This window comes from Pseudonaja textilis, chromosome 2 (genome assembly GCF_049901715.1).
Source record: "Pseudonaja textilis isolate UNSWEBS1 chromosome 2, rPseTex1.2, whole genome shotgun sequence".
Classification (NCBI taxonomy): domain Eukaryota; kingdom Metazoa; phylum Chordata; class Lepidosauria; order Squamata; family Elapidae; genus Pseudonaja; species Pseudonaja textilis.
In genome coordinates this window covers 56,659,037-56,686,653 of record NC_141991.1, presented here as the reverse complement: position 1 = coordinate 56,686,653, position 27,617 = coordinate 56,659,037, and the positions used below count along the sequence as shown (strand labels likewise).

At 35.4% G+C, this 27,617-nt stretch overlaps 2 protein-coding genes across 5 annotated transcripts in view; one reads left to right on the top strand and one right to left on the bottom strand.

The window, feature by feature from the left end:
* CENPP (centromere protein P) overlaps nucleotides 1–256 on the bottom strand; it is a 147,581-nt gene extending 147,325 nt beyond the window's left edge. Inside the window, exon 1 of one of the 2 annotated variants that reach the window (XM_087923971.1) lies at nucleotides 62–256. The gene's annotated coding sequence lies outside the window, so the exon portion shown is untranslated. The remainder of the gene's footprint in view (nucleotides 1–61) is intronic. The other variant, XM_026724588.2, reaches the window with a different exon arrangement.
* On the top strand, nucleotides 247–26,886 carry NOL8 (nucleolar protein 8). 3 transcript variants are annotated; one of them, XM_087923967.1, is made up of 17 exons: nucleotides 247–350; nucleotides 2,031–2,221; nucleotides 3,087–3,149; nucleotides 3,991–4,069; nucleotides 5,546–5,693; nucleotides 5,932–6,003; nucleotides 6,997–8,718; nucleotides 9,711–9,818; nucleotides 10,752–10,874; nucleotides 11,616–11,700; nucleotides 20,314–20,458; nucleotides 21,105–21,188; nucleotides 21,732–22,006; nucleotides 23,593–23,716; nucleotides 24,311–24,378; nucleotides 25,206–25,288; nucleotides 25,639–26,886. In XM_087923967.1, exons 2-17 carry the CDS (start codon nucleotides 2,083–2,085, stop codon nucleotides 25,690–25,692), a joined length of 3,372 nt encoding a protein of 1,123 aa, XP_087780093.1. In that variant the 5' UTR covers nucleotides 247–350; nucleotides 2,031–2,082; the 3' UTR covers nucleotides 25,693–26,886. The 3 variants fall into 3 exon arrangements, with proteins under 3 accessions (XP_087780093.1, XP_087780091.1, XP_087780092.1); XM_087923965.1 differs by having other exon boundaries at nucleotides 263–381; XM_087923966.1 differs by having other exon boundaries at nucleotides 268–402.
* The last annotated feature ends 731 nt before the right edge of the window (nucleotides 26,887–27,617 follow it).

Here is a 27,617-nt window from a genome sequence, read left to right as displayed (position 1 = left end):
GATCCACGCGTTTGTATAGATTAGAGACCCCAGGTTGGGTGGAGAAGCGTATCGCGCCTACCTGAACTTATCGCCGCTGTCTATTAACACTTCAGCGTTTCTCTGTCATGCGTCTTTTTCAGGAGAAACCTAATAGAATAGCCACTTAGGATAAATTAAGCTAATGTTTCTCAACCTTAAGATAGGTGAACTTCAACTCCCAGAATTCCCCAGGTAGTCTGGCGGAAGTGGTGAGGAAGTGGAAGAAAAAAAAAAAAGCAGGCGACGAAGCAACAGTTGTGACCACGCTTGGCGTCGCGCGCCGCACTAGGTCGCGGGCGATTCCGAAGAGCGGCGCGTCGAAGTGCGAGGTGTGCAGCTGGACGTAGTTCTTACACGCCAGTAAGTCCCTTGCATTTAGTGGTGAGTTACAATGAGGGTCGGTGGTGCCCAGTTTCCAACGTGATGTTCAGGCATCACTCCCTGAGCAAATGCAAGGCAAGGTTAGCAGATCTGAAATGCAAAAATCCCGGCGACCGCGAGATAACGGCAGCGAGAGCGAGTTCTAGTTCTCTGCTATACTGCCACTTCAGAGTCGCCCGGATCTTGAACAGTTCGAATCTGGTAGCCGATAGATAACTTGCAGAGTTTTAAACTTAAGAGTTGGGCTTCTAAATAGTCCGAGTGGGGGCGTTTCAGCTTATAAAGGCAGCATTTATTTATTTATTATTTATTTATTTTGTCAAGCGATTATAAGATAACAGGTATAAGTATAAACATAGTTATGGATACATGAAATGGATACATATAAGAAAAATAAACCAGACATCAGCAGGCTTCTGTCTGATTGAGGTTGAGGCTGTGGACTTTCTTGATGATTTTAAAACTTGAAGGACTCAGTGTTGAAAAGATGCTTCAGAGCAGGGTTGATGATTTCTAAAGGGAGAGTATTTGTATCTCAGGATTGAAATGAGGGGTCCTTGGTGCTCCCTGAGCTTGCTTGTTTTCTTGTAGATGTTTCATTACCTAGCTAGGTAACATCATCAGTGCTTGGGTAAATGAAACGTCCGCAAGAAAATAAACAAGCTCAGAGAGCACCAAAGACCCCTCGTTGATGACTTCTGCTAAAATTTTAAGCTGTTGGAAATTTGAATAGGTTGAGCTAATTACTCTGTTTTAGAATTTTGCTTGAATACTAGGATGCTTTTTATTTATTTTTTATTTATATATCCATACGCTGCCCATCTCATGTAAAGGCGACTCCAGGTGGCTTACAAACAAAAACAACAAGATAAAACATTAACATAATATTTGCATTAAAATTGATATTAAAAAGAGTCAATTTCTTCTCTTTATGTGAATGATAATCAAAAACTGTACTTTTAATGCCTCAGCCTCCCTCTTCTTAGCTTGAGTTGTGGCTGTCCTTAGGGTATACGCAGGGGTGGGATTCTACCGGCTCTGTCCGGCTCTGTAGAACCAGTAGCTCTAAAGAGCAGCAGACACAGAACCGGTTCAATGTCTGCTGCTGTTTTGGCCCACCTGCCTGCCCAGGCTCTTACCTGACCTTTATTTCCTGCTTTTTCAACCTCAGCTGCTTTGCACAGCACAGCTGCAGTTGAAAAAGCTGGAAAAAAGTGCTTTTTCAACCACTGAGCACCTGTGCGCAGCGCTGCTCAGTTGTCCAGGGAGCAAGCTGATGACGATTTACACAAATCATAAACCACCAAACCGGTAGTTACACTGGTCAGATCCCACCTCTGGGTATATGTCTCCTCTTTCCTGTTCTCATTCCATTATTTTAACTTAAGTTCCAAAACCTATATATAGTTCATTCAGAACAGTAAATGAAATCTGTTAAAGCAATACTGAATAGACTTTTTTCTCTTCCTGGTCACACATAGAAACAGTGGAGAAGCTGGCATTTTGTATTAAAGTGGGGATCTTACAAAACTCTATGAACTGGACTGCTCTGAAGATATTTTGTATCACAGTAACTCTTAACATTGTTGAAAATATTTTGTTGTTGCTATGCACTTGTCATTTTGCAGAAAAGTTGTAGCTGAAAGGATAGTACTTTGGACATTTGTTGAATTGTTGAAAATGGAACAAATCTCATTCGTCAGACGACTGTACATTGGAGGACTTGGCCATTCAGTTTCTGAAGATGAACTGTATGAAAGATTTAGCAAGTTTGGAAATGTTACAGAGACTGAAATCATTAGCCGGAAGGATGAGCATGGTAATGCTTTAAAATTGCTTAAAAATAATGTCATCTGCTTTGTAATGGCAGCCCTATGTTGCAGTCAGAAATAAGCTCTATTGATCGGATGTACTGATAAGAAAATCTATGCTCAATTCTGCTGCTACATATTTTTCTCATATAAGATGCACATTAGCTTTAGAGGAGGAAAACAAGAAAAAAAAATTCTGCCTCTGCCTCCCAGCATCCAGCCAGTATTCATCTGGCTAGCGTCCTTGCAGCAAACAGCCTAATCAGCATCAGCAGGTTATTAGGTTATTGCAGCCCCAGCACATGGATTTTCAGGGCTCCGCTCCATTACACCCATACCAGTCATCTGAGCTGAATTTCTGCTGCCGGCAGGGAATGCTGGAGCCTTCACTGCCTAGCAGCTGATTGGCGGTTGGATCGTCTTCCCGGAATACCACCGATCAGCTGTTTCTAGGCAGTGGGGATTGCCACTGCCTATCAGAGCTGCCCATCTGTGGCGAGCAGGCAGCGGCAAACGGGTTGCCAGCGAATAGAGGCAATAGGTGGCAGCGGTGGTGACTCCTACCGCCTAGAACAGCTAATCGGCAGTATTCCAGGAGGCCGATCCAACTGCCAATCAGCTGCTTGTCAGCAAAGGCTCCAGCGTTCCCCACTGGCGGTGCTACACCCCACCTCCACCCTGCCGCAATATTCATTCTATAAGACGCAAAGGCAATTCCATCCACTTTGGGGGGGGGGGGGAGTGCGTCTTATGGTGTGAAAAACATGGTATTTCTGTTTTCCTTTTGACAGTGATCACTTATTTATTTTAAACAATTTGAAAATCAGGTTTTTCTTTTCATTTTTGAATAATCAGATTGTTATTTTTAAACAGGGAACCCTACCAAGACATTTGCATATCTTAACATCCTCCTTTCGGAAAAAGAACTTAAAAAATGTAAGTATACAAACTATGAATGCTGTTTTTGGTTCTTGGGAATGAAAGGATGAAAACCGATTAATGATACTAAAATCTGTGTACAGGAGAAGTCTGATGAAGTTCACAACCAATTTTTTTTAGTTGTAACTCTTAATCAGTAAGTAATTTAGCTTTAGTTTTAGTGCAAGTCACCTTAAACATTTCTGTATTTATGTGCATCCTGTTGATAAGGGAAGGAGAGTCTAATATACATATCTTTCAAATAACACAGAAGTCCCCAACCCCCGAGTTGTGGCCTATTTGCAACAAGCCAGGCGGATAATGGGCCAGCACACATGTGTGCACCGATTGACTTGAGCAAGTCGTGGGACTGCGTGCCTGCAAATGCGTACACAGCTCAACTTGCACAAGTCAAGCTGTGTGCGCATATACGTGCGTGCCAGTCCACTGCCTGCACAGCCAGGTTCCCCCTCCACTGGGCCACTAAGCCGCAAAAGTTGGGGACCGTTACTCTAACATACTGTTTGCTGCAACATCTCCAATATTTAATTGAATTTTTCTTATGTGGTCATGTTCCACCCTACTCCTTCTTTATGGATATCAGCTTTCCAAGCATGCTTAAGCAGTTGTCTTTCAGAATCTGAAATATTTTCTTCTTACCATGCTAGGCGTTCTCTTTTCCCATTCTCCAAATGAGAAAATGTCCCATGAGATTGAGTCTAGCACCATATTTCCCAAATGACTGCTATATCACACTGGTCCTTGTTCTTCTCTTTGAGGCCTCTTGGGATTTGTGGTTTATAATGTTTTAATAATGAGCAGAATAACCAGTTTATTTTTATTTTTTTTGTCTTTAAAGGTATATCAGTTTTAAATAAGACGAAATGGAAAGGTGGAACACTACAAATCGAATTAGCAAAAGAGAGCTTCTTACACAGGTAGTCCTTAGCATATTGTATAGAGTTTCTGATGAAAACAAGCATACATATGAGGAAATAAAGATTTTCAGAGAAAGATATAATTTCATATTTATAAATAATTCAGGCAGAATCCAATTGTATGTTTCCATTAGTGGCAGGAAACAGGATGGAAGCAGTTACTCCCAGTAATCCTACATTTATCTCTCAATCTCGTATTGAGACTCCCTCAATTCTTTGAAACAGATTTGGAGGCATCATGGAGAACTGAAGAATGGAAGAGAAGACTTGCTTGTCTGGTTAAAGTTCTCAATATGGTATTAGATTTTACATTGGGTTTTAACAAAACATTAGAAAAATATAGTGAATGCTGTATGAGTGACATTGGAGATATTTAATGGGAGAGGTGCTTCTCATACTGAGAAGTGAAAACATGATAGCAAATCTGACTACTGCAAAACAAAGGACTGATTCAAAATTGAGCCTGTTAACACAAGAGTGAGAAAGAGAAGATGTTCCATTTGGAATATTATTACTACCCTGTTTCTCCAACAATACGGCCTCCCCCAATAGGAAGTCCCAGCATGTTTTATAGGCATGAAATGAAATTAAGCCCCTCCCCCCAAATTAAGGCCTATATTAAAACATGCAAAATGGGGGGGAATGGGGGGGGGACTTGCCATTAGGAAGTACTTTTGTTGCACACCCAGATATGGTGCTGCCTGCATTGACCCCGATACAAAGTGCCCCACCAATGCAGAGGTCAACATCCAAGCCACCGCCACCCGCCCGCCCAAAGATGCAAGGGTGGGGGAATTAAGTCACCCCCGAAAAGACAGCCTAGCCATTTTTTCGGGGCTCAAAGAAAAAAAAAAAGACCCGGCTTTATTATGTGAGAAACACGGTATCTGTAGAACCTGTTTGTAAAACACAGCAGTTGCTGAAATCCTCTGGTTTTAGCTTATATATCTGAAATTCTTGGATTATTTGTGAACTTGCCTAAATAGAACCATTAAGCTGGGTGAAACCATTCATTTGTGTGGAAGGAAGGAATTTGCATGAAATGAAGCTTGCAAGATTACAATAGAGAGAAGAGTCCAAATACAGTGCAAAATGCAGTGGAAATTATATACTATGAATTGAGAATTGAGAAAATCTTTCTCATTTCTCCGTTTAATTGTGGAATGAAACTTGCACTTTGATCCCAAAGAAATCTATTTTATTTTTAGCAACCTCATTTAGAGAATGCAGAATGGGAGTGAGCTTTATTGTGAACTGACACAGCTCTTATTCTTACAATTATAGAAGACAGAGCCTCTTGATAATTTTTGCATATTGCAGCAGTAGGTCCCGATCTACCTCCTATCCACTGCTAAGACATGTAATGTTGTAAAGTGGAAAGGATTACTATGGAAATACAAAAGAACTTTTCACTCATATTTTTGCTTTCTCACTCTGTTTAATTAGTACTAAACTGCAATCATGTTTGTGATGCAGACTAGCACGGGAGCGCCAAGAGGCGAGTGTGACAAAAGAAAAAACAGATTATAATGGTATGACAGATATTCAAAAATCTCTGAAGAAATCTGGAATTGTAGATTTTCATGTGAAGGCAGTACCAGGAACCGAAATACCAAATCATAAGGTATGGTAAATATAAAAGAAAGAAATGCAATATATTGTTCCTCCACACTAATGGGCTAAATTCAAATTTGTATTGCTTAGCTTAAAAAAATTAAAATTGCTACATTGCTTAAATACTTTCTTTCTGTAAAGTTGTTTTGCAAATGTTATTGCAAACTTTAAAACTAGTGTGAAAACAGTTTTGTAAAAGTTTATTGCAACATTCCCAAAAATAATACTTATTTTATTTGTTTTTATAGGACTGGGTGGTTAGTAAATTTGGCAGAGTTTTACCTATTCTTCACCTGAAAGATCAACACAAAAGTAAAATATCCTTTTCTGCAAGCTTTTACTACCCAATTCCTAATATTCTCTAAATAATAGTATTTCAGGAGCACTATCTTGCTGTCCATGTAAGAAAAAATGCCAGACAAGTATAATCAATTGAAATATCTGTTGAGTAGCAATAGAAATTTATGAAAAGACATAAGTAGCTCTGTCAAACTTCACTCCACACACAGTGAATTAATATTTAGATTTACTATGAAATTGGTAAGAAATAAAAATGACATAAGTAATATTATTGAAGAAAATAGGAAGTCATATCAAAAAACGCTATCAGCTGCAATGATTCAAGAACACGTCCTTTAGACAGAACCAGTACTCAAATTCTGGCATTTCCTTCTCCTTTTCACCCAATGTCATAAGCTGCTTAGTACTCTCTTTTCTGGATTGTTCATTCATCTTTTGTTTTTGAAACGATCAGTTTTGATATCATATTGTTTTTCACTGTCCGAAAGCTAATTCTCACATTTTCATGCTGAATATTTCTCAACTTTTTTTAAAAAAAAAAAGTTCTTTATGACAGACCAAGATGCTTTATTAACTTTTGTAATCATCTGTATTCAAAAAGTTACGTGATAATTGTTAAGTGAATGACTGCAATTGTTAAGTTAATAATATGGTTGATAGAATCTGGCTTCCCCATTGACTGCTTGTCACAGTCACAAAAGGAGATCACATGATTCCAAGACACTGCAACCATTGTAAATATGAGCCAGTTGGCAAACATTTTGAATTTTGGTCATGTAAAATGGGGATGCTGCAACCGTTGTTAAGTGTGAAAAATGTCATAAGTTCCTTTTTCAGTGCCGTTGTAACTTTGAATGGTCACTAAATGAACTCTTGTAAGTAGAGCACTACCTCTATGGGATTTCATTTTAAAAAATGCTTTGTCTTTTATTTTTTTAAAAACCACCCTAGAACATCTGAACTTTTCCTTGTACAATGGTATTTAGATATTCCTTAATTCAAAAATCAACATAATAAAATATGACCCTTCCAAATATTGCCAGAACCTTAAAAAACTAGATCAAGAACCTATGGATGCAGTTCCCATTTCGCAGCTCACTTGGCATCTGCAAGAAGCTGACAGTATCATGAGCAAGAAACGGCAAGGACAATTCCCTGAAGCTAAGAAGCCACCACCAAACAAGAAAACGAAAATACAGAACAGTGACAGCCTAGGCAAAGTCAACTCAAACCCAGCAAATGTCGTCCCTGCAAAACCAATTCAGAACTGCATCTCTAACTCCAGGAAGCCACCTAATCAGCACTCTTCGGGTCCAAAGCTAATAGCTGGAACCATATGTTCTAGGCATATAAAAAGCCTGTGTAATGATGATATAGATTCAGAAGAAGAAATCAGAGCAATTGAAGCAAGTGAGAGAAAAAAGCAGAAAGGTAATTCTATTATTGCAGCTGAAGATAATATGGAAGTTGTTGGTGATAACTTTAAGCTGAAATACAGTACTCATTGGTCCCTACAGAAAGCAAACAAGCATATAGCTCAAGCGTGTCATGGACTGATAAGGCCTGCAGAAAATGAATCTGATTATGATTCAGCTGACACTGATGAAATTATAGCTGTGACTAAATTATCTGATGAAAAAGAGAGATATGAATCTCTAGAGGGCTCTAAGGAAACAGAAAAACAGAATGATGGCCAGCCAGAAAGAACCATCCAGGTTGCAAGTTCTCCATCTTCTGGTTCAAAGGGATCCAAAGTGGGAGGGGAAAAAAGAGCAGAATCCAAAAAACCATCAGATGCACAAGCTGTTCTTGACAGATGCAGATCTGAGAGTGAGGAAAACTCAGGTTCATGTTCAGACACAAGTGAATCTGAAGGGGATGACGATTATGAATCCATGATGCAAAATGGCTTCCGATTAGATCTTACATTAGAAGATTTAGAGAAATTAGCTGGAGAAAGTAGTGAAGATTCAGAGGAAGACAATGGAATAATTCAAGGGGCCATTCAACCACAAACTAACTACTACTCAGGTAGGAACACTGGTACTGCTCCAGAGATCCCCACAATTACCACCACTTCCAAAAAATGTATTTGCCCTGAAGAAATACTTGCTGCCATTTTAAAAGAAGAGAGATCTGACAAAGATGATTTGAAACGAAAAGAGGAAAAGGTGAATATTCAACCTTTCAAGGGACTGGGGTCCCTCGTCAAAATACTGCCTGAGAGCGAATTGAATGTAAATGTGAGTGAAAAGAAACACTCTTCTTTTGAACATGAAGTGGAGTCTCGAAAAAGTATTACAGAAGTGAAATACTCAAGTTCTGCGAGTAAGAAACTTAACTCCAGACCACCATCCTTGAAAGGCTTGGACTTGGACATTCCTAAAGGAAGTCTTTCTAGAAACTCAAGTGAGTATTCTGACCATCTCCCAGACAGTATTGGAAAGGCAGAGAAAATAAGCCACAATATTAGTCATATCTCTGAAAGGGAACCCGCCCAACAGGAGAAGTCTCTTTCCAAGGGACCAACAACTTCCAATCTTATACACAATAAAAATTTAAATGACTCTCCAAAAAATGAAGGCAGCTACTCAGTTTCTCCCAGAAAAACAAAGAAATCGGACAACATGGAAATGCAACTACAGGACAACAAGAGAAGATTGGCAGCAATACAAGAGAGGCAGAAAGAATGGGAGCTCCAGAAAATAATTATTCAGGGAGCTCTTACCAGTCAGGTAATTTTGTTTCATTTGCCTATTTATTTCATTTGACTAGTACTGAGAGGAATTGTACAGAGCCGACATAAGTTGGAACTTAAACAAATAGCAATATGGCAATTTTTTAATTATTAATTATTTATACTTATGTGGAATAATTCTTGTAGTTCGTCATAACCTGAATTTTAACTATAAACGGCAATAAGTAAAATATATAAATGTTATTTCAGTAATGCTGCATTGCTAACATACTCAAACTTAAGCACATCTGTTAGAAAGTCAATGTGATTGAAGAAAGTGTCAGCGTTTGGAGATCAACAAAGCGGAGATAAATTGCACTTAACTGTTTCCATCTATCGACCAGCACAAGTAGGAAATGACCATTTATGGTTGCTTTATTCTTAGCAAGTCATTCAGTTGCAAGATACTTCTCAACCCTATGGAAGTGAGAGTTGATATAAAATTGAATAGAAAAGAGAGTGACGTGAAAGAAATTGAAATGGCTTAGTTGAGCTATAGAAAAAAAGAACAAATGAAGAGTGAATCATAAATGAAATTTATGAAGGGAGAGTGATAGGATGGTGAAGACTGGTGAAATTTGTGGTTGTATGGAATTAAGGAGCTCTTTGGAAAGAAAGAAATTTAAAGAAAAGGTCTATATAAAACTGGTTTTAATGGAAATTAAGATAGGCATGGAGAGGTGTAATGAATAATTTTGATGTAAAGTAGATTTAGCTGTATGTTCTTATCTTACTTGTTTAATTTCTTTGCCTTACTATTTCCTCTTCTGCTTCTGCATTTATAATGTAACTTCCCAAAGGGAATAGAATGATGAGTATGAATGTATGAATCTAATGAACTTGAGTCTGATCCACACAAAAATCATACTATGATTCTCATTTTTTTAAGATGCCACAAGACCCTTTATTGATGGTTGGATCTCTGTTTCTTTTCACTCCTTGATCATTATGTCCCTAATAATCCCTAGTTAATTGTTAATGTAATTTTAGCAAATTCAGTCAACAAATAAACAGAAGCACATCGTGTTTGGTTCAGATAATGAGAATGAAGTACAAGAGTGTGCTGAAGAAGAATCTTCAGGAAAGATCCCAGTAAAGGTGAGCAAACGAGAAGGGAATTTATTCTATCCTTAGAGATTATTTTTACATCTTCACACAAATTTTCTGTAGCTAGTGGTTGAAGAAAAAAAAATCCACTTATTTTAAATTATAGTTGCCCTCATTGATACAGTTAGAACACTTTAAAAAGAAAGAGGAAAAAAACAAATAAGTTTAACAATTAATACAGGTCCTATAAAAGAGCAGAGGCTGAGCTACTAAAGATACAGGTAAATATAAAATAACTTAATCCAGATACTAACAAAATGTAGCACTGCTATGCACTGCTACACTATTGTTAAAATAGTAACACAGGCCTGTTTTCCCAAATTGGGGTAAAGAAATTCTGCAAGATTCCATTGAATTAAATCGGAAATTATTTGAGTTTTTCTTTTAAAATGCAACAGAAAAATTCTGTTAGTTTCAGCAGACTGTTTAGGTGACAAGCAGGTATCGTCTATCTCAGGAACCATTACCATTCTGTTTATGGTGAAAGAGAATGGCTTGGGCCATGGTTAAGGGAATAAGAAAAGAGTTTTTTTTTTTAAAAAGGCAAAAATTTGGATTAGTAAGAAATATAATCTGGACAATAGAAGGAAAAGGAGAAATTGGGATAGGATATCAAGATGAGCAGATAATGTAAAAATGAGATAAATTAGAAAAATGTGATATAAAATAATGTGTTACCTGCTTTGTAAAGATCTATGATGGAAAGCGGTTTTTTTTTTAGTGTTTAATGATGTTTTGTCTTGTTTCTTGATAAAATTAATAAAATTTGTTTAAAAAAAAAAAGAGTTTTGGAGGAGGGGCGGGAAGGATACTTTCCTAACCTCTTATCTTGCTATAGCTGGTGGAGTACTTGCTAAAAACATTTGGCATTATCCCAAGAATGAGTTTGTTCAAATGAAATGCATGTTCATTATTGTGCCCAAGGAGTTCACACCCAAAACTTCTGGGAAGCTGTTTGAGAGCAGCGATGAAGAATCAGACACTGCAGCTGGTGAAAATGATCGGTTCAAAATCAAACCTCAGTTTGAGGGCAAAGCTGGAGAGAAGGTTGGTATGCTTACTTAGTGTATTATTTTCATGGCTTCTTACAATTCTGGAATAAGTGTTCCTAATATTGTGTACAGTTTCCAGCAGTTTTATCCAACATGTAAGCATTTGCTAGGTCACATGCTTCTGTCTCTAGGCTCTGGATATAAATCTTATTCATTTTATCAGTTTCTTTCCTGCATTAGGCAGCATTTTTCTATAATCCAGTCTTTCTCTACTATGAACAGTTTTGTGTCCCTTGGGTTCATTTTATTTCTTTCACAAAATATGGTACCACAAAATAAAGAATGTCCCAACGTTGCTTTTAAAAAGGCAACTAGACTTCCTTGGTTGTTGTTTTTTCTTGAAAACGTTTCGTTTCTCACCCAAGAAGCTTCTTCAATTCACTTCCTCAGTTCTAGAACTGAAGAAAGTTCTTGGATGAGAAACATTTTCAAGGAAAAAAACCAAGAAAGTTCAGCTTTTTGAAAAGCACCTTTAGAATAACCATGACCTGGATGATTGAGAATCTCCATAGACAAGAAATAAAGGAGTAACATGAAAAGTGGCAAACCTGAAAGAGGTTCATAAGAATTAAAAAATGTTTATGTTTACAACTTTGGTTTACCAAGGAAAATTCAAGAGCAAAACCAAGTAAAACACTTTACAAAAATGGATATTCTAGTTAAAAAAAAATCTGTTCTGAAAAAGTAATTGCAATAAAGAATATAATCCCTCTGTTACTACTCTTTCTCGTTGCAGCTTATGCATTTACAGTCACATTTTGGCACAGATGAAAGATTTCGTATGGATGCTCGTTTCCTTGAAAGTGATAGTGATCAGGAAGGTAAGGTATACAGTATTCTGTTGATTGCTAGTAGAATGCTTGCAAGACTTCATTACAATAAACCTCTTTCTACAATTCCTTTGAATATTTATTTCGCAGTAATTCCTCTGCATAGATCAAAAGGTCCTTCAAAAACATTTTACACATGACTCCACATCCAACAGTGGAAAGAGTAGTAACATGTTTCCTCTGAACAGGGAAAAATACTAAGTATATTAGTATATTTACATTTTTTATCATTTGTACTTAACAGGGACAAACTCAAAATATAAAAAGGTATTTCACAGAATTTCTTAGAAACATCTTCCACTGTAAACTGAAAATGATGAAAAATGCTTGGATATGTGTCTTTAATTATATTTGTTAGGCTATTGGTTATTTTAGAAGATGACTTGAGAGCTTCTATTTGTTTTGGGGGCTATACCTCTTGCAATGCATTACTACTGGCATAGAGATATTACTATCTCTCTAGAGAGCCAATGATTAAGGTCCGGGCCTAGAAACCAGGATACAGTAAATTCTAGTCTTGCCTTAGGTATGAAAGCCAGTTGTGTGACTGAACAAATTACTCTCTCTCAGCCCAACCTACTTTACAGGGTCATGATTGTGGAAAAAATAAGAGAAGGAAGAGGTATTAGGTATGTTTATCACCTTGAGTTTACCACCTTGAGAGTGTGTGTGTGTGTGTGTGTGTGTGTGTGTGTGTGTATGTAGGTTAAGTTATATAAGTGGGATAAAAATCTAATAATCATAGTACTAATGATATATAGACAGTGGATAATGATTACTGAAGACCTATCTGATCAGAAAAATAGAAATAGGCATCTTAAATTAAAACTAACCAAAGTATGAAGAAAATACTGGTATATCCAGGGCAGGGAAATTGGTTTGGATATGACAAAATTTGATTTCTTCATTGTACAAAATAGTTGCAGTGAGAATCAGACTTCCATGCATTCATTCTCCTTTTTTAAGCATAGATAATAGATAAGTTGTAGCTAATCTTAAAGAAAATGCTTTTGTACAATGAAATATAGTTTAATTAACACAGACAAATTTGGAGACTTCCAACTGTTCGTCCAAGGCAAGGACGAACAGAGGTGCAGAAGCCCGTCTGTGGTTTCAGTTAATCTCTTTTTGTGGTTGGTGCAATCCTTTGAGGGTGCACAAGTCCCAGAAAGATTTGTGCCGGCATGGGGAAGACTCGGGTTGCAGTGTGGGGAAGGCAACCCCCCTGCAGTGAAGAGGAGCCCTCTAGAGCCCAACGAGCAAGAAACAGCCCCCTATCAATGGCGGTTCTGAAGTCCGGACTGCTACCAATGTAAAGAAGCGAGTGAGTGACAGTTTGTGAGATCATTGGGGAAGAGTGTGGCAGAGAAAATTAGCGGCAGAGAGGATGATTGGAATGCTATAAACTTTTATAAGGCTGTTACAAGTGTCTGTCCAGAGCCCTAAAAGAAAGCGGCCAAAAAGCAAATGCGAGGCAAGTGAAAGTGAAAGGGCTTGGCAGACAGAAGAGAGAGAGAGGACAATAACGAGTAAAAAGGGAAGTTTACGAGGTTGGGAGACTAGCGGCTGGAAGATGCCTGGAAATTGTGGAGGATTTGGACTATCTCATTTGATTTTTATTCTGAAAGACTTTATTAAAGCGGAGATGGGAAGAAGATCGGAGCTGACGGAACAGAGACAGTGTGGTGCCACAGGCGATACTTAGAAACCCTGAAGCTATCGTAACAATATAACTGATATAAAACACTTAACAGCCCTTTAGGGAGCATACTGATTTAATTGAAGAGGTGGTTCCATCTGAAGAAAATCAGGAAAATTGAACTTAGGAACGCTAAGACAAAAAGTAAAAGTGGAAGCTTCCGAATGTGTGGAGATACCGTGTAATTGCAGTCACTAAGCATTTTTTAACTCCCCACTTCCGTGCGTTTGGAGTAAAAGCTCTCAAACTTAGAGACGGAAAGCTAAAAACTTACTTCAAAATTCCTTTTTCCCCTTTTTAACTCCCTTTTTTCTGTACACATTTGCTCTTTTTTTTTTTTCCCCCCACCATCTGGCGCTATGATGAACTATCTATCCTTCTTTATTCTCTCTTTATAATGATTATAAATATGTATAGTGGGGAAAGGAAAATTGCTTATTGTAACTGATTGTTAAATAATTGAATTAATTGATTTATTAATAATAGCAATAGTTATACTTTGATTAGATATATAGGGAAAATAGTAAGAACATTAAGTATTATTTAATTAATAATTATAGGATTTTATGTATTAATATTATAATTTATTGTGTGATCACAATTAATCCACTTGGGGACGAATGTAATACTGTTTGTATTTAAGAATATTTAAAATAAGGTTAGATAAATACACATATTTATAATATTTAACTATAGATGGATTTGGATATATTTTATATATATATTTTATATATATTATACGTGAAGTTATGTATAGAGGCTGAGCATAGACCTTACAAAATTATATATGTGATTTAGAATTTGGATTTAAAATAATACAGTGATAATATTTTTATATATAAGTACTTATACTCCAGTAACCAGTTAAGAGCACAGCTATCCAGCAGATAGATAGATTAAGTAATTAGATACCGGTCAATCCTAATACAGAGATTCTATCACTGAATGTTAATTTGGGATAGTATAATTAATATAGTACAACAACAGAAACAAATCTTAAAAGAAATGACTTCCACAACAACTACAGCTCTGAAAACTGGAAGAAAGGTCACCCCGGCGTTAACAACTACGACGGCAACAGCCTTGCCCATGGCACAAAAAACCATAGAAGAAACATTATCAGTGGAGAAACAAGCTAACATCTCGAATGCCAACATCCAATCAATTTTGCTGACTTTACAGGAATCGATGACGAAGCTGCAAGAAACAATGATGAAAACCCATAACGAGACGAGAGCAGATATCAATGAACTAAAAGAGAGATGGGGAAATTAAAAGCAGAAATGAAAGCAGGTATCTCCAAAGTAGAGGACAAAGTTGGATTATTACAGCAGGCCTTGGGAGAAAAATGAAGCAACAATAAAAGAGGTAGAGAAAAGGACTGGATGAACCGAAAGGAAATTAGAAAGGGTAGATGAAGAATTAAAGAATGTGAGTAAAGAAATGGAGGACTCACTGGTCTACCTAGAGATGGACAAGGCTGCTACATACTTGAAATTTTAAAAATGTAGTGGAATCCAAAGAAGAAGACCTGGAACAACTAATGGCGGGAATACTGGCTGGACTATTGGAAAAGGATAAAGATGACATCTTAAGGGAGTTTGATGAAGTTTACAAGATTAGCACTAATTATGCGAGACGCCACAAATGCCCAAGAGAAGTCCATATACAATTTGCAAGAAGGAGTGTCTGGGATATCATATACAGGATTTCAAAAGATGAAACAATCATGTATAAAGGCAAAGAAGTCTTGATTCTCAAACAAATAGCAAGAAGAGTAAGAGAAGAAAGACGAGACTACAAGTTCTTAGCAGCTTACCTAAATCAGAAAAGAATCGTATTTAAATGGCTAATCTCAGAGGGGATGTTAGTTTTTTGGAACGAAAGGAAAATTAAAATAAACTCCATGGAAAAGGCCAGGAATTTTATGAATGATTGATAGGTCTGGAAGACCAGAGCAGTAAGAATGAACTGGAAACAAACTCCCAGGAAGATCAAGGCTATCATAAGAACAGAGATGGAACTTTAGGAAATCAAAGAAATACTCATCTACAACAGGAGAGAGAAGAAAGTAGGACACATCTTCAGGCACAAGGAGAGACCGGAGCCATTACAAGACACAGAGCGAAACAGAATTAATTAAATGGAAGAAAAAAAGAAACTACTATCAATTAATATAAATGGTTTAAACTCGACGATAAAAAGGAAAAGGATAATAGCTAAACTAATCAAATAAAATGTTGATATAATATGCCTACAAGAAACTCATATAAAGAAAACAGATGAAAAATACCTAGAATGTCCAAAATTAGGGAAGCTATTTACCGCACCAGCAGACATGGGGAAAAAGAAAGGGATTGCAGTATATGTTAGAGGATTTGCAAGCAGATTTAATATGGTCGGATTCTGAGGGAAGAACTCTGGTTTTGCAGATCTGGATTAATGCCATCCCAATTCTCTTAGTGGTAATCTACGCCCCGAATGGAGATCAAAAAGAGTTTTTTAAGCATCTTTATGGAAAAATAGTACGATTGGAAAAAAGAAATATTTGTATCATAGGAGACTTTAATTCTATTGCTGATTATCAAAAAGACCACAGTAATGGGGGGAAGAACAAAGCGGGGAAAGAGAGCTTCCCAAGATATGTATGGAAATGATGAAGGAGTAAAATTTGATTGATATATGGAGAAGATCACATCCCGAGAAAAAAACAATTTACATTCTATTCCTCATCAAATATGTACATGAATTGATATGGCACGGGTGAATGGGGAAATAGCAAATGAGATAAAAGGGATTGAAATTTTACCTAATGAATGGGCGGATCACAATCCAATTTAGATAATATGGAAGGGTAGGGAAAAACCCAAGAAAAGATGGATGTTAAATACTCAGTTAATAAGAGAAAAAGAATACACCAACAAACTCAAGGAGGAATTAAAGTATTTCTTAAAGGAAAATGATAATGGAGCAACTATGAAACTAAACATTTGGGATACAATGAAGGCAGTAATAAGAGGTATAACAATCTCTTATAACGCCAAGAGGAATAAGGAAAAATACACCCAGCAAAACAAATTACAACAAAAAATTAAGGAATTAGAAACTCAATTACAGAGTACCCCAAAGGATTCAAAATTGCAAAATCAGATAATAACTAAACATAAATTGAATTGAATTGAACAAGAGAGAATGATTATAAATTTGAATACAACTAGACAAACTTATTTTGAGCATGCTAATAAGCCAGGGAGATGGCTATCATATAGACTAAAAAAAAGGAAAGAAAAGAGATTGATATACCAGCTAATAGATGGAAAGGGGGATATACAACAGGAGACAGAACAGAAAAAAGAAATTGCCCATAAGTATTTTGAAGAGTTATATAAAAAGGAAGAAGTTAATGAAGATAGAATAAGAAACTATTTAGATGAAGGATAAAGCAATTGGGGAAGAAATGGAAGAATTATTAAACGAAGATATTACTTGGTTTGAATTGAAATCAGCAATAGAGAACCAGAAAAACAATAAATCCCCGGGACCAGATGGGATTCCAGGGGAGCTGTACAAGGCAATAGCAGAACAAATAGGACCTCTTATGGTGGAAGTTTTTAATGACATCTTATTGGCAGCCAGGATGCCGGACTCATGTAGGGGGGGCATTGATTTCGCTGATCCCGAAGGAGGATTCAGATCCACGATGTATACATAATTATAGGCCGATTTCACTGTTAAATACTGATTACAAAATATTCACTTCTATTATAGCAAGTAGACTAAAAAGAATGTTAAATGAGCATATATTTGAAGATCAAAATGGATTTCTCCCGACCAGAAAAATCGGGAACAACTTAAGAATAGTACTAGATGTCTTAGAATTTTACGAAGCCCACCCCGAAAAAAAAATTGCACTTACGTTTTTAGATGCAGAGAAGGCCTTCGATAATTTAAATTGGCAATTTTTAATCCAAAAAATTTATAATATGAATTTAGGCACCAAATTTGAAAATATTATAACAACCATTTACGATACACAACAGGCTAATATTATAATAAACGGGGAATATACCCGCCCAATAAAAATAAGTCAGACAGGGCTGCCCACTCTCACCCCTACTCTTCACATTATCATTAGAAGCATTACTAATGCGAATTAGACAGAACCCAGGCATAAAAGGATTAAAGGTTAAGAAAGAAGAATATAAGTTGCAAGCGTTTGCAGATGATATGATTTTTTTCATTGAGGAACTAATAGAACTAATAGAAAGAGGATAAAAACTGATGAATGAATTAGAACAATTTGCAGCAGTAGCAGGATTTAAAATTAATAGGAAAAAAACAAAATTAATGACTAAAAATTTAACAGAAAAAATTTAACAGAAAAACAGAAAATAGAACTAGAAGAAGTTATGGGAATACAAGTGATAAAGAAAGTTAAATATTTAGGAATATTTAGGAATATGGTTGACAGCACATTGTAAGACACTTAAGGGAAATAATTATGATAAATTGATGCAACAGGTAAAGAAGGATTTAGAAACATGGGGCAAGCTGCAACTTTCATGATTAGGCAGGATTGCTGCTATTAAAATGAATATTCTTCCAAAATTCCTATATATATTTTTCAGGCGATCCCAATCAAAGTACACAATTTTTTTTGAAGAACTTAATAAAATAACTGTAAAATTTATCTGGCAAGGGAAAAAACCTAGAATAAATGTAAAGGCAATGCAGGATATGAAGAGCAGGGGAGGGCTGGCACTTCCAAATTGGGAGTTGTATTATAGTGCAGCCTCTTTAGTATGGTTGAAGGAATGGGTGAATTTAACCAATAAGAGAATATTATTCTTAGAAGGCCATGACTTGCAGAGGGGGTGGCATGCTTTTTTATGGGATGTAGGGAAAACTAGCCAGAAATATTTTCATAGACACCTAATCAGAGACTCATTATTAACTAATTGGAAGAAAATATGGAAAAAACACTATTTAAAAATACCAATTTGGATTTCAACAATGGAGGCAATGATTCACCCAAATAATCTGGATATCACTAAAACGATTAAATATAAAGACCTATTGGATACACAAGGAAATTTGAAATCGCGGCAAGAACTTCAAGAGCGGAGACTAAAAATTGATCAGTGGGCATATTTTCAAATTCAAAGTAGATATAAACAGGACAAAAAAGAATTTGGAATTAACAATAAACTCCAGCAATTAGATAAAATTTTATTAGGATCAGGCAAAAAAAAATATAACAAAATTTTATAATTATTTATTAGAAGTAGAATTAGAAGAAGAAATTGTAAAAGGGAACATGGTAGCCTGGAGTAGGAATATAGGACGTAGCATCACCATAACAGAATGGGAAAAGGTCTGGGGTAGAAATAATAAAATTACAAAATCGGTAGCATACAAAGAAAATGCCTATAAAATGTTTTATAGATGGCACCTTCCTCCTTCAAGATTAGCGAAGATGCACCCCAATATGAGTCCGAATTGCTGGAAATGCAAAAAAAAAAAAAAACAGGGAACTTTCTTCCATATTTGGTGATCCTATACAGAAGCTCAAAAATATTGGCAGAAAATTAGAAATTGGCTGGAAGAAATGACAAGAGAACAGATTGAATTCAAACCAGAGTCCTTTCTGTTAGGGATCTTTGATAAACAAATATCAAAAAAAGTGAAATATATAATAATACACATTTTGACAGCAGCCAGATTGGCTTTTGCACAATGTTGGAAGCAGCCTCGTGTTCCATCAGAGGAGATGATCATTAAAAAAATTTCAAGTTGTGCAGAAATGGACAAATTAACTTTGGCATTAAAAAATAAAGACACTTCAATATACTACAACAGCTGGAACTGCTGGTACAAATGGATAGACCAAAGATAGACTTCACACTAAAAGGCAAAAGAGGATAGGATAAATCCATAGTAGTGATACACAGATATATGTAAGGATTAGGTGTGTGTATATGGCATAAAATAAGGATAAAAAAGAGGTCTTACAAACTGTTGAACATGAGAATGTTTTTAATTGATTTCTATTTTTTTCTTTCTATTTTCTTCTCCCTTTCTTCTTTTTTTCTCTTTCATTTATGTATGTGTTGCTGGTTTGTTGTAATTGTGAAATCAATAAAATTTATTTAAAAAAAAACACAGACAAATTTGGAGCTGTTTCTGTCTGAATCTTATTCATATCCAGATTCACAAGGATGTACATTGACCTGACACAGCCAGTGTGCTAAGCCTGGGCAGTGACTGAATCTATTAATTTAGACTTATAAGCAAGCTTCAATTTACACAAATTTGGTTGCAGATCAGCATCAATCTATCCTGTATCTTAATAATAGCAATAGCACTTAGACTTTTATATAGCACTTTACAGTGCTTTACAGCCCTCTCTAAGCAGTTTACAGAGTCAGCATATTGCCCCCAATAATCTGGGTCCTCATTTTACCTCCCTCGGAAGAATGGAAGGCTGAGTCAACCTTGAGCCTGGTGAGATTCGAACTGCCAAATTACAGGCAGCCAGCAGTCAGCAGAAGTAGCCTGCAGTACTGCACTGCATCACCATGGCTCATAAGTAATCCTTCAAGTTGAGTTTAATTCAAGGTGATCAAATTACAACTATTTCAGGAATAATATTGAAACCAGATATTAAAAAATATCTAAAATCTGCCATTACCAACCCAATACCCAGCACTAAGATCTTTTAACATACAGCACTACAGTTTTTTGGTCTTTAATCCAAGTACTCATACATTCTGTCCTGCACAACTTTTGAGCTAATATAGAATTGTGTGATAAAGTAATATATGGTTTGATGTAATGGCTGAGTGCAATTGGTATCAGTTCTGTGAATTCAGTAACTAAGTCTGTTCCATTTTTTTCCCTGTCAGAGAAATCAAAGAAATCGATAACAGAGGAAGAAGACGAACTTTCTTTAGAAAAAAAGAAGACTCTTGAGATCTTGAAAAATCTTCTACATATTGATATAGACCCTCCCAAATGTAGGAAGCTAGCTGCAGAAGGCCAGAAATTCAGGTGTGAAAAATACTTTAGTAGAAAAACTAATACCAGATAAATAATTATTATATTCATAGTACTCCCCTAACACTAATTCATCTAGCATTGCCAACAAGCTTTGAGAGACACTGAAATTATGGACCTACAATGAAATATAAAGCATTTAACCCTGATTAGAAGTTATTTGTTATTTTAATACTGTAAGATTTTGTACTGTTAAGATACCAAGTCCTCCCTGAAATAGGGAAGCACAGAAGCATTGGCATAAATAATGAAATAATTGCAATCCTTTCTAATAATCTAATCAGTCTCATATAAAACTGAATTATTTCTTGACACTTATAGAAAAATACATGTCTACCTGATTGTGAACAAAGATAACATAACATTGCTAATTAAGACTACAATCTTAAACCGATTTTTAACAGATTAAGTCCATTCAACTCAATAGAATTACTTCTAAGTAGAAATGTAGACTTAATATAGTTTTTTTTTTTCAAAATTATTTGACATTTTATTGATTTATATATAGTTTGCTCCTCAACATACTTATAAATGTCCTAGAATGAAAAAAAAAATTATCCAGTGGAATTTTTATGGTATCTAAACTTACTTAAGGATGCTTAATTCTTTTTGTTATTATATAAATATTATTTATTTATAGAGATATGAATGCCTTACGGTATGACCCCACAAGGGAAGATCATGCAGTGTTTGAAAAAAAGCCAGCTAATACTGAAAAAGAGAGGTAATGATTCCATCAGTAGCTGATTATAAGAATTAAGCTGTCTTTTCTTTGACCAATTCACTATTTCAACTCTGTGACTGTTTAGAGTCAAATATTTATTTTATTCAGCAAATGAATAAAAAATTTGTTTTAATTAATAATTGGAATGAAAAAATGAGAAGAAAATCTTTACTTGGGAAAAGTTTCAGAGAAAAGTTGCAATTTTAAAATATTTCTTAATTGTCAGGATTTCTAAGAGGGATGGATTCCTTTTTTTTAGAAAACACATTGGTCATCAAATGTTGAAATTAAATGTTATACCTTTCATGAATTGGACTATAAATCAGTACAAATATTTTATACTATGTGAAAAAAATAATCCAAGTTAGGTTATTGTGTTTACTGGGATTTATATATTGAATGCATTAACAAAAATGGATTGTGAAAGCATCTGCATTTGTATTTCTTTGGTGTAAACATCTTATATAATACAAACTACTTGTATAAAATTATATATTTGATCAGTCAAATATTAGCAATTAACACACTATTTACATCAAATAGTAAAGCTAAAAAGAAGAAGAAAAAAGAAGAAGCTCAGAAACTGCCTGAGGTGTCTAAAGATACATTTTACAATGTCTCAGTGGACTTAAGAGAAGCTCTTGGAACTACAAAACAGGATGAAAAAACAGAAATAATACCATGGGACCAACATGATGATGCTGAACAAACCCCTTCAACCGATATACCAAAATTCAATGATGAAAGACAAGAAGGAAACAAGGGTTTCACCTTTTCCTTTTTTGGTGATGAAGTGGCAAGATCACCTATTAAAGAAGGTATCTTTACATATTCTAATCTAAACCATAGTCTCAGTATTTCAAACACATGTTTTTGCATTAGCGGCACCCTTTAAGACCTGATCACTGTGTTGCAATTTGTGCTGGTCTTTTCTTTAAAGAACAGTGATTTTATTTTGATAAGAGATGAATAGAAATATGTTATACCAGTTCTGTACTACCTGCCCTGGTTGCTAGGCTTGATGGATGGAAATGATCCATAATATTCCAAATTTGCTCATATCTAAACATTGCTTCTATCTTTTATTTCTACAGAACTTTAATATTACTCAGACGAAATATATGTTCAACAGCTTTTCTGTGGTTTTTACAGTATCAATCAAATTGAAGTCATTTGTGCCTGCATATTACCTTTTCTATTACCATGGCCTGGTTGCAAATAGGCCACAGCCTGACAGTGGGCCATGGCCCACAAGTTGGGATGCCTGATTTCAACCATATGACTAGATTGGGACCACAAAATGGAAGAACTAATATATTTAAATCTGGCTTGTGAGTTTACCTGAGTTATCTGTGAGAACAAAATGCTCAACAGCTTGCCACGTGAAATGATGCTCTTCATGGATGTGCCTTTAGTAAGAGACTGGAAGCTCATCTGTAAATCCTGCACTGAATAGAGAGTAGACTAGATGACTTCCCAGAGCACTATTTAATTCCATTTCGACCTGTCAATGTGATTCAGCAAACATTTTAGTTATGATGGTTTATGATTGTGTTTTCAGTTAAAAATAGATTATTTATTTATTTATTCATTCATTAAATTCTCACCATGGGGCTATTCTGTGTGACTTACAATAATAAAACAGAAAAATGATAAAGGTAAAGGTAACAATAGTGAAGGAATAAAACAATAGAAACAAACATGTTGATATAAACATGTTGACTATTCCTAACTAATAACATGCTAACAGCTTTTGCACACTTGAGTCCAATATCTAAGAAAGGAATTAATATGTAATAACCTGGGAACTACATATTTTGATTTGCAATACTGTCTTGCTTTACAAAGAGCATTTTCAATATTAGAATAGCAATAGCACTTAGACTTATCTACCGCTTCATAGTGCTTTACAACCCTCTTTAAGGGGTTTACAGAATCAGTGTAATACCTCCAACAATCTTCCTCTTACTGACCTCGAAATTCTTTCTACAATTTCCGTTGTAAGATGCTGTGTTTGTAAACAAGTCATCAAGGAACCGGACCTGATTTCACAGCCATTTTTTACTGTGCTTGTTAAGTGATTGTTAGGCTAATCAAAAGCTGGATCCAGCTTCCCCAATTGATGGCTTTTTGGTTGGAAATCAGCTTTGAAGGTTGCAAATCATGATCATGTGACCCCAGGACTCTGCAATTGGTCATAAATGCAAGCCGGTTGCCAAGCACACAAGTTATGATCATGTGAACGTGAGGCTAGTGCAACCATCCTAAAAGTGAAGACAGGTTGTAAATCACTTTTTGTAAATGTGAACTGTTGTTAAGCAAATGGCTTTAAGCTGGGGACTACCTGTAAATGTTTTTATGTATTGAAAATGGTTGGGTCTTGCTTTCCTTTCCTTTTTTATAGATCCGTACATAATTGAAATATTAAAACCTTTACGAGTAGCTTGGCAAGAAGACCCCCGTTTTCAAGATAGTAGTTCAGAAGACGAAGAATCAGAAGCAGCTGAAGTACAAGATGTTAAAGAAAGGTAAATTATACATTTGCAGTATTCATTGAACTTTAGATAAAATAGACCTCAAATTTAACATAGTGAGCCAGATTACACATTCTGAGATGATTGACTGTCAATTTTTTTCCAAGTGAAGCCACTTATGTCTATTGTATACTATAGTTTCATTAGCAGCAGCCAAAAGCCTTAAACCAATGTTATGTGACTTTCATGTCCCTTTGCATTTCCCATCATACCCCATGCTTTTCCTAAAGATTATATGGGACTGCAGAAGAAGGACAACGAGGCAGGAAACTCCAGTTTCTGTGTGATCTTGTATCCCTCAATAACATGTGAACAAATTGCTGAAATGTCCACCTTATAATTTCAGTCAGTCAGCATTACTTTCTGGGTTTTGCTCTTGAAAAAAATAACAACTATTTCCTGATTATTTCTGAGAGTTTGAAATCTCCAGATTTTTAATACAAACAAATACAAGATACTTGTTTGTTTAATTCATTTCTGAAATAAAAAGATATACTTCTTCCTCAAAATGAATTTATTGCTCAGGCTTGGAAAAATAGAGTTTTTTTGTCTTTGTTTTGGAAATTAATACTTTTGTTTCTTTTTCAGTTCCCCAGCTGAACTACATTCAAATATTAGATTTTTCTTCTTCTCACAAGATGATGACCGATTAAAAGGTAAAAATCAGAAAAAAATCTTAATTATTTTAGTTACCAACAAACCTATTCTTCAGATTTATTCTTAAAATGTAAACATCAAAGTTATTTAACTCAGAGGTCTCCTAAGTTTTGTTTGTTGTGCGTTCAATATACATAATTTCTGTAAGTTTTTCTACATTTTTGGAGAGTTTTAACATGAGTTCAGATTGCTATGAATAACATTACCTATTTTAGTTGCCAAAGAAGTCTAGCTTAAAACTTATTAAAATAGATGTCATTTTAAGAAGTTTCTATCTGGAACAATGGTTGCAGTTGCACAGAAAACCAGTATTTGGTGATATTTTTAAAAAATAGTTTTTAAAAGATCAAGTACAATCTTAGGAGCATCCTGTGGCTGACAGGACCATATAGTTTTGCCTCTATAATTGCGCTGGAAGGGTAAAATTTTCTATCCACCTCTTCCAGGTGTTTTTAAGCTCTGCCTCAAAGAATTGGGGAATCTTTGAAGCAAATGTTGAGGGGAAAGAGGAATACAAGGATGAGGAGAAAAAGGCAGCTTTCTTTTGTAAAAGAGAAATGTTCTTGAAAAACCTTAGGTTTCAAAATGTGTTAAATCTGATGGTCCGTGAACTTTATATGTGCATTTTTTTTCCTGAAGCCACGAGGATGAAAGCATGCAATCTCAACAGCAGGATAGAAAATACCATAATACCTTAAGCTACTGAAGTACAATTGTTTCATCTAGGCAGCCCCTGAGTCCTTGGCTTAAAGGGATCACTTGCTTCTTTCTTGGTTACAGGGCAGGCAGTTGACAAAGCTTACATTTTTTTTTATGCCTTTTCTAGAGGGCCCCAAGCTATTCTATAAAGCTTCAGATCTTGATGAAGAAACAGAGGATTGGGAAAGCAGGCGCCAAATATTGCTTGAGGTATGTGGCTAAGGATATTCTTGATATTTGGGCCAAAGGCTATTTCTCACTTTTGATCCAGGATCCTAGCAAACCAAAATCACAATCTAAGATTCATTCTGTTTTCTTTTAATAAGTTTTTGTATAATATTCATTTGTCAGTATGCATCCTAGTTCCACTTTGAAATCCAGCTGGTAAGAAAGCTGCATTTTGCCCTTGTTGATTCATTGTGAGGCATTACTGGAAGGGGAGAAAACTAATTTAATATTTTCTATTCATGGTATTATGGACCCTGCTCAGATGCTAAAAGCTGAAATGCTAATTAATACCAAAATTTATCATAACTATTTTAAACTTTCAACATTTTCAGGACTGTCGGAAGAAACATAAAGATGCAAGAAGGAAAGTTAAAGCAAAACATTAACAGCAGTTCTGCTAAAGAAGGAAAATTCAGAATGTTGAATATACTTTGACTGAATCCTGGGATAATGGAAACCATTGAAAAAACACATCTACGGATAGCTTGGAAGTATGAATTAGTGCTGAATAAACAACTTTGTGAAATCAGAATAGATTTGTAGTTCTGAAGTTTCTAAAGCTTACATTTCCATTATCCAGTATGAATATGTTTATTATTCAAATACTAAATTATGATAGGCAATGGTTTTTCACAATTAGCATTTATATTTATTACCTGTCTTTTATAATCCTCATGTCATACCTATTTCGAAAGACAACATTTAGGATTTCATATGCACCAAAAATCAACATTTGATGGACATTAATATAATTTGTTCTCTTATCTAGCCAAGACTAGGTATAGAACAAGGTAGGCAAGGATCAAATGTAATATTTTGAGGAGAATGACTGAATGTTAAATTTATGTAAGAAAATTTATGTAACAAAAAAGGCACAGTTTTTGTGTACAGAATTGCATAAATATATTTACTAAATATAATCAGATTAAATTATACAGAAATGTTTGTTACTATTTATGTTAATAATATGAGATTATTTTTGTACCTTGAAAGATTGAATCCAGACCATTGGGAGAGGAGGAGTTGGAAAAGTTATATTCCTGGAAGCTTCTTTCATATTGCAATGGTGCACATAATACATCCCTGGATGATTTTAATATAACAAAAAGTTAGATGATTGAAAAATAAAACTGCAAATTGCATCGTTTCTATATGAAAATGGTATTAAGTAATATAGAATATGTAAATGATTGAATATCCTTATGGAATATAAATATTCTTTTAATTTTAGTCTCTTTGTAGAATGTTGCTTTTGAATAGGAAATTGTCAAGAATTGTAGGCTTTTTTTCCTCCAACTTGTATCATAGATATAAATTGCCATATTCTTGCTTTTCAATACAGTAATGATGATATGCTTAAAGTCCTCACTAAAAGAGCCATCTGAGGCACAAGAGAAGAAATATTGAACTGAAAGAATATTTAAAGAAACTGACTTGAAGAAGGAGGCTAGAGATCTTAAACTGCTTAGAAAAGAATGGGTTTTCTATCAGCTTTTAACTGTTACAGGAAGTGAAATCCAGGAATCAATCTTTAAGTTTAAAACATAGGATTAATAAATGCTGAATTTTCAGAAACCAAAGCTTGCTGTATGATCTTTGGTAGATAATTCATTGTTTTTCACCTTTTATTTTTAAGTTTTATTTTCTCTCTCTGGGTGCAATGCGTAATTGTCTGCTGTGAACTCCACAGAGGCATCAGGAAGGGCATTGGGTCAGTAAACGCTCCAGCTCACTCAGTCACCCCAACGCCACCCTGATGCAACAGATTACGGCATTCTGCCCTCCAAATCCTCATAACTCCTAGTGTGGAGAGGGGATCTGAAAGAAGGAATGAAAGGAAAGTAATTAGAGGGGCAGGAAAACATTTGAAACTTGTAGGATTCCAATTCTTCACTAGAATAATTACCATTCAGCTTGGTTTGTATACCACACTTAAACATAATACAGTGACTAAACCACAGCAACTGGATTCAAACAATATGCTTTGTAAAATCAAACAAGCTTGTATGGCTTAGTATATTGCATTCTCAGTTATTCAGTAAATGCTTTTTACAATAAATCATGACTATATTCAGTATAAAAGTGCACCAGCCAGTATCTTAAGAGAGATTATTTGTTCTGGCCTAATTAAGGCTGTTTAAAAAAATATTATTTTTGTCTCTTTTAATATGTTATTTTTAATGACTTTCTTTGGCCTGATGCATGTTTCCAGAACTGAATGGAAGCCTTTGCTATGGCTGATATTTTCAATGCTCATCTCATTGTTTTTGATACAATCCGATAACAAATTATTCTAGATTCTCTCAAGCAT

What these genes read in the sequence shown, in the direction of transcription:
- NOL8 (XM_087923967.1), top strand. Translation starts at nt 2,083, where the DNA reads ATGGAACAAATCTCATTCGTCAGACGACTGTACATTGGAGGACTTGGC. An exon ending in GCTAATACTGAAAAAGAGAG is followed by an intron (nt 21,189 to 21,731) that starts GTAATGATTCCA and finishes TACATCAAATAG; the next exon opens with TAAAGCTAAAAAGAAGAAGA. An exon ending in AAGATCACCTATTAAAGAAG is followed by an intron (nt 22,007 to 23,592) that starts GTATCTTTACAT and finishes CCTTTTTTATAG; the next exon opens with ATCCGTACATAATTGAAATA.